This window comes from Bufo gargarizans, chromosome 9 (genome assembly GCF_014858855.1).
Source record: "Bufo gargarizans isolate SCDJY-AF-19 chromosome 9, ASM1485885v1, whole genome shotgun sequence".
NCBI classification, from domain to species: Eukaryota; Metazoa; Chordata; class Amphibia; order Anura; family Bufonidae; genus Bufo; species Bufo gargarizans.
This window is the reverse complement of record NC_058088.1, coordinates 24,459,790-24,473,192: the sequence shown is the minus strand read 5'-3', so window position 1 is coordinate 24,473,192 and position 13,403 is coordinate 24,459,790. Positions and strand designations below refer to the sequence as shown.

General features: G+C 45.8%; 1 protein-coding gene across 2 annotated transcripts in view; it reads right to left on the bottom strand.

The window, feature by feature from the left end:
• The window catches only part of LTBP4 (latent transforming growth factor beta binding protein 4), a 108,060-nt gene that overhangs the window by 56,002 nt on the left and 38,655 nt on the right, over positions 1-13,403 (bottom strand). For both annotated transcript variants that reach the window (XM_044305164.1, XM_044305165.1), the window contains exon 2: positions 1,154-1,369. In XM_044305164.1, coding sequence (XP_044161099.1) covers positions 1,154-1,369 — 216 coding nt within the window. The remainder of the gene's footprint in view (positions 1-1,153; positions 1,370-13,403) is intronic.

The following is a 13,403-nucleotide window of genomic DNA, read 5'->3' as shown; positions in this document are numbered from 1 at the left end:
ATTACATGGGAGATGCAAGTAGTTACTAAAAGAGTCAGGTCGTCTTTATCACTCTATTTAAAGGGGTTGTGCCATGACTGATGTAAAAAATGAAAATCGGACATCATATAGGACATGACAATAACTTTTTTTTAAATCTATAACTAGCCCTGTACCTCACATGGATCCAGAGATCTCCCCATTAGTTGCTGCAATTGCTCTGCTAGATTTATTTCACGCTAGCAGCTCAGGGGGTGTGTCCTTTCTTAGGAGGTGTTTCCTTTCTCTGGGGGTGTGTCCTTTCTTAGGAGGTGTTTCCTTTCTCATGGTGTGTGTCCCTTCTTAGGAGGTGTTTCCTTTCTCTGGGGGTGTGTCCTTTCTTAGGAGGTGTTTCCTTTCTCAGGGTGTGTGTCCCTTCTTAGGAGGTGTTTCCTTTCTCTGGGGGGGTGTCCTTTCTTAGGAGGTGTTTCCTTTCTTAGGAGGTGTTTCCTTTCTCATGGTGTGTGTCCCTTCTTAGGAGGTGTTTCCTTTCTCTGGGGGTGTGTCCTTTCTTAGGAGGTGTTTCCTTTCTCAGGGGGTGTGTACTTTCTTAGGAGGTGTTTCCTTTCTCAGGGGGGTGTCCTTTATATTGCATCTCCCCCTATAACTGTTACTGCTTCTAAAAGTAGATACAGTTGGTGGCAGCTAACGGATGGAGCTGAGCATGGGTGTCCACCTCAGCGATCTTAATTAAGTAGTCGAAAAAATGCGGAAAATAACAAACAGGAGGTGGCGCTATACATCTTATTGAATAACTCAGTGGCTATGCTAAAAAAATAAATAAAATGTTTTTGATATTGGAACAACAATACAACAGAAAATACAATTTCTAAGTATACTTTCTATACCAATACTTTCTATACCAATGAATGAGCCTGAGTCCATCACATAAGCAGGGCAGAGTGTCATCCCTGCAACATGGGGCAGTCAAAGTGCATTTCTTGTGTATATATGACTGTCAGAAACTGCTGCAAAATTGTCACACTTTTGTAGAAATAATGCAATGCAATGCAAAAACTGCAGTTTGATCAGACAGTGTGAATACACCCTTTAAAAACCATTTTGAAAAATCTTGTTAAAAATATATATTTCTTTATGTAGATGTAAAGAAATCAATGCCATTCATTCTCCATACCATCTTTCTCCGGCTGATGGTTAGACAGAGGTAATGTGTGCACAGATTTAGTCTTCAGATTCTGTTCCACGCTACTGTTTCTGATTGTGTATGCAGCGATCCCCGCGCCAGGGTATAAAGAAGTCTCGCAGAACTTCCCAGTGAAGCTTGGCGTGCAGAGGCACTGGTCCTTTTTAATGCATATACCTCCATTTTTACACAGTAGAGGGCAAACAACTGAGGAAAAAAAAAAGATAAAAAGATAGGTGAATATGTGGCTTTTGGGGCATTCGGATCTAGACCAACCCCAACTCATGAAGAGTTGGCTACTAATACATTCCATTTATTGTGGCCTCAGCTTGATATAAGCAGGTGGGCATCAGCTGCCCATGTGGGGCAGGAAACCCTTAATTTCCATATCCAGACCCAACATTAATATATATTTATAACACGAATAAATGGCTTTTGGAGCATTCGGATCTGGACCATATTTTTGGCCCATGAACCTGTTTTTCATGTCAGTGCTTTCCTTCCCCTGTTCTCAGCATCACTGCATCCTGGCAGGATGTTTACATGCAGAACTTCCTGCTTTCCTCAGCTTCCTGCTGGGTTTTGTAACCAAACCCACACTGTTCTCTCTGCAGTAGTCACACCCTCTATACCTTCTTTCTCCATGTTAGCTAGGCGAAGCAAGCCCTATGAAACATTACATTGCAAAATCATGCTGAGTTTAGTTAGAAAACCAACAGGAAGTTGATGAAAACAGGAAGTTCTGCATGTAAACATCCTGCCAGGATGCAGTAAAGCTGGGAAAGGGGGTAAATACAGATGTATGGGCCAAAAATTTGCAGTATTTGGGGTTCTCTGGACAAAAATAAATGTCATTAAGAAACTGGAGAAGCCCTTTACAGCTCTGTGCACATGGCTATACTAGAAGTCTGTGCAGGTACAGTACACTTAGTGCTTTAGGATAGGTTTTAATCCCATCCTGTGATGGATAAATGTGCCAGTTCTTATTATAGTTGTCTGCACAGAGACTAACAATATTTTAACTAAAATGGCCCTTGATTTCCGTAACCCAACCCCAACATGAATATATTTATAACATGAATATATAGCTTTGGGGGCATTCGGATCTGGACCAACCCCAACTCATTCAGTAAGTATGGATCCTTTGAAGAGTTGGCTATTAATACATTTCATTTATTGTGGCCTCAGCTTGATATAAGCAGGTGGACATCAGCTGCCCATGTTGAGCAGGAAATGATGAAAGATTAATTTGTGCCATGATGATGAGATGCTGGCCAGTCATGCCAATAAATTCGCCAATGGTTAGAAAATAAGCTTAGAAATGAAACTTCTGTATAGAATATTGGTATGGGAGTATGGGTAGTTGAAGACATTGGTAAACTTAAGAAATGGTTGGGAAGGGAAGACGTTTCAAAACAGATTGTGGTCTCATAAAGCAAAATTAACAAAGAACCTGTATATAGAAAAATAATTCTAGGCTTATTTACCAAGGCGAATGTATAAGAGCCTGTAGCCGCCAAGACGCCATTCACTTTGATTTAAACAGTTGAAACAAAGGGCCGACCAGATGCTTTGGATTATGGTGTATGTGTAACAATTGCCAAGACACGATCATCCTTCAGTCCTTGTTTTTCTGATACGAAGCTTGAAATCATTTGCTACCCTTCACTCAGCCTAAGGGGCAGAGTCACTAGGACGTTTGATATGCCAGTCTTAGCCTGTCAGAGTAAGATGCATCAGATTTATTAAGAGGTGCATGCCCCCTAATGAATTTGGCAAATTTTTGGCAGTCCGTGCACTTGCTATGAGCTGGCGTAAAATATAGTGAATCTGTCGTGCCATGGGAGGCCACACACCCGCCAGCCGATTCAATTGATAACCGGGTGTTATCAGTCTGGGGTGTGTCCGTACACAATCTGATACTATCCAAACAGTGTTGAGAGTGCCAGAATAGGGAATGATAACACCCAGTTGTCAATTTACTCAGAAATATTTAGGATGAACAGCCCACTGTAGGGTTAGAATCAAAGATGCCTACAATTGTTATATCATAGGGAATGCAACTATTTACTAAAATTGACACATCAAGAAGGGTCATAGGTCCTCATTAAAGGGATTTTCTATCTGCCCAGAGTACAACAAACACAGCATATTTTTAGCCCATGAACCTGTTTTTCATGTCAGCGCAATCCTCCCCCTGTTCTCAGTATCACTGCATCCTGGCAGGATGTTCACATGCAGAACTTCCTGCTTTCTGCCGCTTCTTGCTGGGTTTTCTAACTAAACCCACACTGTTCTCTCTGCAGTAGTCACACCCTCTATACCTTCCCTCTCCATGTTAACTAGGCGAAGCAAGCCCTATGAAACATTACAGAGCAAAATCATGCTGATTTTGGTTAGAAAACCAACAGGAAGTTGATGAAAACAGGAAGTTCTACATGTAAACATCCTGCCAGGATGCAGTGAAGCTGGGAAAGGGTAAAATACAGATGTATGGGCCAAAAATATACAGTATGTGGGGTACTTTGGACAAAAGTAATTGTCATTATGAAACTGGAGAACCCCTTTAAGGCTCTGTGCACATGGCTATATTAGAAGTCTGTGCAGGCGCAGTATAATTAGTTCTTCAGGATAGGTTTGGATCCCATCCTGTGATGGAACAATAAATGTACCGGTTCTTATTATAGTTGTCTGAACAGAGACTAACACTATTTTTATGAAAATGGCCCTTGATTTCTGTACCCAACCCCAACATAAATATATTTATAACCAGCTATCTTTTCCGGCTCCACCTCATCATTCCTCTTTCCTTCTCTGGATTATTCCATCCACTGTATAAAAAATCTATTGTGGCTGGGTACATAAGTGAATACGGCCCTTCTTACTCCTTTTATGGCAGATATAAAGGGAAAGAACGGTTGAGCATGCTGGGTTTCAACATGCCCGATCGTTTTATCCCAAAGTGCAAATATATCAACTACTGCACCTGATAATACCTGATAATGACTGAAAAAATGGCTGAAAAAATCCCACATGGCAGACTGACTTTTCCAGAACTATTGGCTTTTGGTGACTGTCTATCACTCTCTTTCTTGCCATGAATAGAAGCCAACAGTCTGAAGAAAATGGCCTAAATCAGCCTTTGCAGCCGTCTATAATCTCTAGTGTATGACCAGCTTAAGATATTGGATTACTGCAGTCTAATCAGATGGTCTGCTCTAGCTGGAGGTCAGTGAGTCACAGCTATGAAATGGGTGGAGAAGATTGTTTTACATTTGTCATTTTATTGCAACCTCTGGGACAGAAATGTTGGAGAGCCTTGGCTGTCTTTTAGCATATTGCCTAACTTGAGGGTCACGGGAGCCCACCCACATGTGTAGCAATGACATGTTCACTGTGACACAGTACACTTTGCTGTAGGCCACCTTGCTAGTGGGCCCTAATCCAATGTCCTCTCTACCCACATGGTCATCAGAAAGACGCAGGTTCATGAGCATTTTGTGACAGTGAGCAGAAGCAGACAAGACGAGGGTAGGTGCGGTACATTCCTGGTCCGCTAGATCTTAGTCCAAACACCCCCCTCTACCCCATCCCAATCCTCCACCAAGCAGCGACTTCTGATGTAAAGCAGACACTCAACGGAGACAACATTGTGATGTATAATTGAGACTGGGTGTGTGTCCAGAGAGGAAGGATGCCTGATTAACTCTTATGATGCTCAACAATACAATATTGTACGAATCATTCACGCACAGGAAAATTCGAGTCGGTACCATGTCAGCCTACATCGTCAAGCATAAGGACCTGAGAGACTTTGACAAGGGCCAAATTGTGATGGCTAGACGAGTGAGTCAGAGTATCTCTAAAACGGCAAGTCTTGTGGGGTGTTTCCCGGTATGCTGTGCCAAAAGTGGTCCAAGAAAGGTCAACCAGTGACAGGGGCAGTGGCTCATTGATGTGCATGTGGAGCAAAGGCTAATCAAACAGAAGATACTGTAGCTCAAATTGCTGAAACTATTAAAGGGGCTGTCCCATCAAAAATATTCCACATCTTTTTTGTACTAGCATGGAATTCAAAATGTATAGCCACTGAGTTATCTGTATCTGTATCTGTATAGCGCCACCTGCTGTTTATTCTACTCCTTATCTCGCTCAGGTGGTCGCACATGCTCAGTTCCATCCTTCACCTGCTACCAACCGTATCTACTGTTAGAAGCTGTGACAGTTACAGGAAGGGAACTGCAAGAGAACATGCCCCTTGAGAAAGGACACACTCTCTGAGCTGCCAGCTTGAAATAAATCTAGTAGATGGGAGGATCTCTGGACCCATGTGAGGTGCAGGGAAGGTTCTAGCTTTGTTAGAAAGAGATTGTCATGTACTATATGATGTCTGATTTTAATTGTTTTTGCACTAATCATGGGACAACCATTTTTATACTGGACCTTCAATGGTCTTATGGAGTCCATGCCTGGAAGGGTCAGAGCTATTTTGACAGGATGAGGGGGACCAGTGGCGTAACTACCGGGGAAGCAGCTGCTTCGGGGCCCGGGCTGCCAAGGGGGCGTGTGTGACAGTTTATTTTCAAGTTAGTTAAATATGTGTGATCTAATTTTACTGTCTGCTAAAGTCTCCTGGTCTGGGATTCGAACCCACAACCTCCAATCTAGCAGTGTATCAGTGGCAAAGCATTTACCCTCACAGCCATAAAGGCTGCATTACAACTCACTGAAAAAATATGAGACTTCTACTGTTATAGCTGGCTAATTGTACATCTATACACATGACAGCTGCCCAAACACACCTAGCACTGCTATATCTCTATATGACAGCTGTCCCTGCACACTCAGCTCTGCTATATCTCTATATATGACAGCTGCCCCAGCAAAACCAGCTCTACTACATCTATACACATGACAGCTGCCGAAACACAGCCAGCTCTGCTACATCTATACACATGACAGCTGCCCCCAACACACCCAGCACTGCTATATCTCTATATGACAGCTGTCCCAGCACAATCAGCTCTGCTATATCTCTATATATGACCGCTGCCCCAGCAAACCCAGCTCTACTACATCTATACACATGACAGATGCCCAAACACACCCAGCTCTGCTACATCTATACACATGACAGCTGCACCAGCACACTCAGCTCTACTATATCTCTATATATGACAACTGCCCCAGCAAACCCAGCTCTACTACATCTATACACATGACAGCTGCCGAAACACAGCCAGCTCTGCTACATCTATACACATGACAGCTGCCCCAGCACACTCAGCTCTGCTATATATCTATCTACTGTATAGCAATACTTAGAGATATATAGATGTAGCAGAGCTGGGTGTGCTGGAGCAGCTGTCATATATAGAGATATAGCAGAGCTGAGTGTGCTGGGACAGCTGTCATATAGAGATATAGCAGTGCTGGGTGTGTTTGGGCAGCTGTCATATGCATAGATGTAGCAGAGCTGGGTTTGCTGGGGCAGCTATCATATATAGAGATATAGCAGAGCTGAGTGTGCTGGAACAGCTGTCATATAGAGATATATCTGAGATACTGCTATATCTGTATATGACAGCTGTCTCAGCACATTCAGCTCTGCTATATCTCTATATATGAGCAGCTGTCATGTGTATAGATGTACACTTAGCCAGCTATAACAGTAGAAGTCTCATATTTTTTCAGTCAGCAGCAAGGCAGCTGGTATGGTCTTGTGGTTAGCTGCTTGAAGCAGAAGGTCGTGGGTTCGAATCCCGGCAGAATCTTTTCTGAAATACAAGCACTGACTCCATATATGGACATACAAGGCGGGACACAGGAAGAGGCTGCATCGCATCGCTGACATGGAGGTAAGTAGAAGTGTTTATTTTATTTTTTTTAATACCCGACTGTTACTGCCATGGGGGAGCGGGAGGCACCTGATACTGGCAGTGGCACCTGATACTGGCACATGGGGGGAGGGGGGTTGGCACCTGATACTGGCATGGGGGGGGGAGGGAGAGTGGCACCTGATACTGGCATATGGGGGGGGGAGAGTGGCACCTGATACTGGCACCTGATACTGGCACCTGGGGGAGGGGGGGAGGGGGGGTTGGCACCTGATACTGGCACATGGGGGGGGGGAAGAGGCACCTGATACTGGCACATGGGGGGGAGAGGGGTTGGCACCTGATACTGGCATATGGGGTGGGTGGGGGGGGAGTGAGAGAGGCACTTGATACTGGCACTTTTTTTGTGGGGGGGGGAGATGGCACTATGATACTGGGACATGGGGGGGGGGGAGAGGCACCTGATACTGGCACCTGGAGGGGAGAGGGGGGGTTGGCACTTGATACTGGCACATGGGGGGGGGGAGAGAGGAACCTGATACTGGCACATGGGGAGGGGGAGGGAGAGAGGCACTTGATATTGGCACTTTTTTGTGGGGGGGGGGGGAGATGGCACTATGATACTGGGACATGGGGGGGAGGAGAGAGGCACTTGATACTGGCATGTGGGGGGGGGGGGTTGGCACTATGATACTGGCACATGGGGGGGAGAGGCACTTAATACTGGCACTTTTTTGGGGGGAGATGGCACTATGATAATGGGACATGGGGGGGAAGAGAGAGGCACTTGATACTGGCACATGGGGGGGTTTGGCACTATGATACTGGCACATGGGGGTGGGAAGGAGAGAGGCACTTGATACTGGCACATGGGGGGAGATGGCACTATGATACTGGGACATGTGGGGGGGGGGAGGCACTTGATACTGGCACATGATGGGGGGCATCTATGGGGACACTTACTGGCACATTAGTGGGGGGCATTATGGGGGACACTAGGCCGGCAGCCTATCAGAGGCCGGACACTGAGGGGCATCTACTGGGGCACTATATATGGGGCATTTTATACTGGTACATTATGGGGGGCACTAGCAGGAAGGGGGGAGAGGAGCACTATGGGGGAATTTACTGGGGGCACTATATAGGGGTATTTTATACTGGCACATTATGGGGACATTAGCTCAAATGGGGGCATTACAAGGGGGTATTTTTGCACTGTCACATTATAAGGAGAATTATTACTACTGGGGGGCATTATGGTGGGCTTTATTACTCCCCCATGGTATGACCCCCTAGTAGCAGCACCAGCCTCTACCTGCTCTGCTATCCCTCTGCCCTTTCTCCAAATCCTTATTATAAAATCTTTCTCATTAGGATAAAACACAACATCAGCTCCGCCGAGCCCCCGGCCAAAGTGTGGAAGTGGCGTCCGAGATCCCCAAGGGCCAAGTCAAGAAATTGTAAGTGTTCATATGAAATATGTTTATGTTATACACATATAGCATACACTGTGCCCCACAATGTACAGTATACCTCTATATTGTGCCCCACAATGTACAGTATACCGCTACACTGTGCCACACAATATACAGTATACCTCTACACTGTGCCACACAATATACAGTATACCGCTACACTGTGCCACACAATATACAGTATACCTCTACACTGTGCCCCACAATATACAGTATACCGCTACACTGTGCCAAAGGAGTGGGGTTTACACAGGAGGAGGGAGATGCGAAGCGCGCTGGGGGGGGCCCTTACAAATATTTGCTGTGGGGCCCAGTCACTTCTATTTACGCCCCTGAGGGGGGCCTACCCAATATAGGGCAAGTGTTTTTAATGTTATAGCTGATCATCGTGTATTTCATGTTGTCAGAAAGGAGGACTTTAAAGGCTATGTACACCTTCAGAGGCAATTTTTGCTCATGATTGCATTTTATTCATTTTTGGCTAAAAATCTTATTTTTAATTGGCCTTAATTAAAAATATTGAGCTGTTCTGTCACAAAGGGTTAACTTTTCTAACTGTGTGACTGTTCCTTTCATCTAATAACCCTTATCTCTAGGCTACCAGGTCCTAAATACTTATTTAAGCCACATTCTTATCAGTAAGATAAGAACTGAGCTAAAATTAGTGTTTATAATATTAGAGTCCAGCTCCCCAACTGATGGAAAAGACAGAAAATCCAAAGGCTGCTACTAGAGCATCTCAGCTCTGTACAGAAAAAAGGACTCCATATTTTTAAATAAATTGAAAAAAAAGATTTTTAGCTCAAAATAAGTACAATGCAAGTGAATGGGTCCGTGATGGGTGGTGCACATGGCCGGCGGCCGTGGATTGCAGACCCGCTGTTTGCGAGCCGCAATACGGCCACGGCCGCCCAACGGCCGCGTGCATGAGGCCTAAATTGACATGCTGCTACTTTTTCCTGAGAACAAAGCATCAGGAATGAGTGAAATCCTTATCTCCCCAGACATTTGACTTCAGGGGAGGCTTGGGAAGCCCCCATGCACATTAGATCAGGGATGCACAACCTGTGGCCTGTGATGCCATTCTGTATGGCCCCCAACCGTCTCGAAAAAATAAAATCTTGATGTATATGGCTTTTCGTATGTTCGTACTCCGTGTCAGCAGCATGGGCAAGTACTTAGGCTACTTTCACATTTGTGTTCAGAGCGGATCCGTCTGAGACGGATCCGCTCATTTAATGCAGACGATGGATCCGTTTAGAACGGATCCGTCTGCATTATATTGTAAAAAAAAATCTAAGTGTGAAAGTAGCCGCAGACGGATCCGTCCAGACTTTACATTGAAAGTCAATGGGGGACGGATCCGTTTGAAAATTGAGCCATATTGTGTCAACTTCAAACGGATCCGTCCCCATTGACTTCCATTGTAAATCTGGACGGATCCGTTTGCCTCCGCACGGCCAAGCGGACACCCGAACGCTGCAAGCAGCGTTCAGGTGTCCTGCCTGCTGAGCGGAGCCCAAACGCTGCCAGACTGATGCATTCTGAGCGGATCCGCATTCACTCAGAATGCATTAGGGCTGTACGGATGCGTTCGGGGCCGCTTGTGAGAGCCTTTAAACGGAACTCACAAGCGGAACCCCGAACGCAAGTGTGAAAGTAGCCTAATGTGCACGTGCTAATCAGTATCTGATCGGTGCAGGTCCAACACCCAGAACCCCTGCCGATCAACTGTTTGAGAAGGTACCAGCAGTCTAGGCCATGTGACGTCAATGGGGCTGTGCTGCAATACCAAGCCACTATACAATGTACGGCGCTGTGATTGGTACCTCCTTGAGCAACTTATTGGTGGGGGTCTTGGGTGTCGGACCTCCACCAATTCGATACTGATGACCTATCCAGAGGATAACGCTCGGCTAGTGCAAACCGGTAATTATGTCATGTCTACTTTATCGTCATGGTGGAAGGTACAGGTTTCTTGAAGGTCACCCTTTATTACGAAGGTCCTTATATTATGATAATCTTTAGTGGATGTGTAGATATCTGCACCTTTGAAGCAAATTCAGAATTACATCCTTGGATGGGCACAGTGGAGGGGCATGGGTTTAGTAGACATTTAGTACAGGAAATCTGAAACGTAGGAACCATCAGGATTCAAGGAATGCACCATATCAATAAGTAGAAGCAGATACTGAATGGCATCCTTGGATGGCAGGTAGCGGTTTATTGGAGAAGTGAGGTCTTTTTACTAGGGATGGTCTCAGTTGGATTTAGACTGAGGTATCATCTTTTGTAGATGTGTAACGCCCCAGAGGTGCATTACCACTTCTGCACCTTGCAACTATCTTTAATGGGCTAATTTAATGTCATCACATGTAGTTATTTCCAGGTCCTGCATCATGTGCACCTCCTATTTTGCAACTGTTAATGTGCCTGGTTTACCAGCAGATGGCGGCAAACATGGCAGAGCTAAAGTTACATAGAGTGGAATCCTTTCTTTCCATTCTAACACCCCCCTCTCTGGTGTGGTGGGCGTGTCCCATTGCCTGCAGGAAGGGTGGGGACCAGTTAGTTCCAGTCTTAGGTCTTCCCTAGACAGGAGAAGGGTGTGCAGCAGGTGCATGTACCGGTTGGACGTGCCTTGTCCAGGCCAGCTGGAGCACCTTCAGCTCAGCTGAATATGGAGGCATAAGTTTACAGCCTCAGTAGCCAGAAGAGGGAGACTCCCTGGTATAGCACAATTTAGAGACAGACTACAAGAAGGAAGTTGCAGCCTTCAGCTAAAGCTAAGTTATACAGCTACCCTGTCAGCACAGCAGAGCAACAGACAGAGCAGAGAAGAGTTTTCCTGCCACAGTTAATGCCAAAGCCTGCTGGAACCAAGACAAAGCCTGACTCTGTTTGGAGAAACGTTTGTCCAAGTAAAGCTGTTATCAACTTCATCACAAGGTCTGGACTCAAGTTATTTCTTCATCCCCTTCATCACCTACCCCGTTTGCTCTGCTTCGGACGACAACGCCTGGGGTCCAGCGTAATCACGGTAGGAGCACCGTGACACGTGCCCCAACATTAAGGGACATTTAGGCTACCCTATACCACTCTGGCATTCCTACACCTGGGTACCATCTACAGTATCACTAAAAAGGGGCCCTGTGCCCTTGTTGCTTCACTGCAACTGGCGTCACGAAAAACATTTGCTTTAAGGGACCCATGGCTGTTGCCGTGCGTCGCAGATGTTTAGAGTTGTGCCTTCAGCTGTGCAGTGATACTGGATGCATGCCTGGCACTTAGAGAAGAAAGGGGGCTGACAAGAGATCCTAATGTACATGCACAGCCGTGTGCTAGGACGAGCCAGACAGAGAGGAGGGGGTGCAGAGCACAGTACAATAGACATACAGTACTTGATTCTGAACACACCGGGTCCATTAACCTGCATGCAGTGCTCTAAGCAATGTTATCCCCAGCCCGACCACACTATAAGGGGTAATGGGCAAGCACTGCAGTGCCCATAGTGGTTCTCACCGCCACCTGGCTCTCCGCAAACTCTGTATGGCAATATGTCTCAATATAGGAGCATAATACAGGCCACGCAACGAATACAGTGATTACAACCCCAGTGTCACGGACGTTCCCGCGACAGGTAGCAGGAGATCGGTGAGACTGGCAACATGTGGTTTGATCTGACATGTTTTCCGTTTGGATCAAATGATGTCTGTGTTGTTTCTAGTGCTTGCCGCACCTTCTTTCCCCAGGTGTGGATATTAGGGTCATTTAACCTTCTCTATTTATAGTTGCTTCTCCCACAATGGTGTGCGGTTTATAGCTTCTGTTTGGACCTTTGAATAGATTGTGGTTGGATCTCGGCTGAGTTTCTGGTGCTTCCATTGCTCATTTGTAGTTAAGTCTTTCCTTTCCCTTTTGTATTTTGTTTGGGGTTCTGTGTGTTGCATTTCCCTATTGTTTGTATTAGGCCTGAAGGAGACTCCTGTTCGTCCTTCCTTTTGGAGGAACAGATAGTCTTGTCCATTAGTACTAGGGTCCTATAGGGCTTGATAGGACTCTAGGTATTCCTGCGTATGAACTCGCCTACCTTTGGAGTCTGTTCATACTGGTAGTCAGTCAGAATTTTGGTTTGGGTTTTTACTAGGAGGTGTCCATTTTCCTTCCCTAGTTCTCAGGCCTGATTTCCTGTTCCCCCCTTCCTTCCTATGCTTGGTGTGGTGTTTCCCTCCCACACCGAAGCGTGACACCCAGCTAAATGCGGCGGCGGGGTAAGGCTGGGTCAGATCTCAGGACAGGGAATTTGAGGACAAGGGATTTAGAAAAAGGGAAGGGGTGAGGATTAGGAGGAAAAATAAAACATACTATATATAACACACGACACCATCTGCGATAGCTGACAGAGTGGTATGCATGGCATATACAAGGGCTGTCTCCTTTAGGCTTTCATCAAAGCTTCAGATAGGATGGTCCTGTGCTGGACCGTTTGGGCCATGTTATGCCCAGGACTCTTAGGGCCACATATTTAGATTTTACATTATGGGGGAAATTTCTTAAAACCCATGCAAAGAAAAAGTGCAGTAGCATATGCACCGAAAAGCTACCCCCTGCTGCAGCTGCATGGCGCACGAGACTGTGTGCTTCCCTGTGTGTTCTCTACAGCCTGATATGGGGTGGGGGCCACGTACAGACCTGGGCAGTACCGCAATGTTTACATGTGGTGGCACTCAGTTCAGTGGGCCGCGAGGGCATATTTTTAACAAATATATTAAAAATCCCTCTAAATCTCATCTAAACAATAAAAAAACATACCCCCTGAAGAACCCCTTTAAAAGGGTTTCCTGGAATTCAGTATTGATGACTTAGGCTACTTTCACACTCGCGTTTGGTGCGGATCCGTAATGGATCTGCACAGGCGGATCCGTTCAG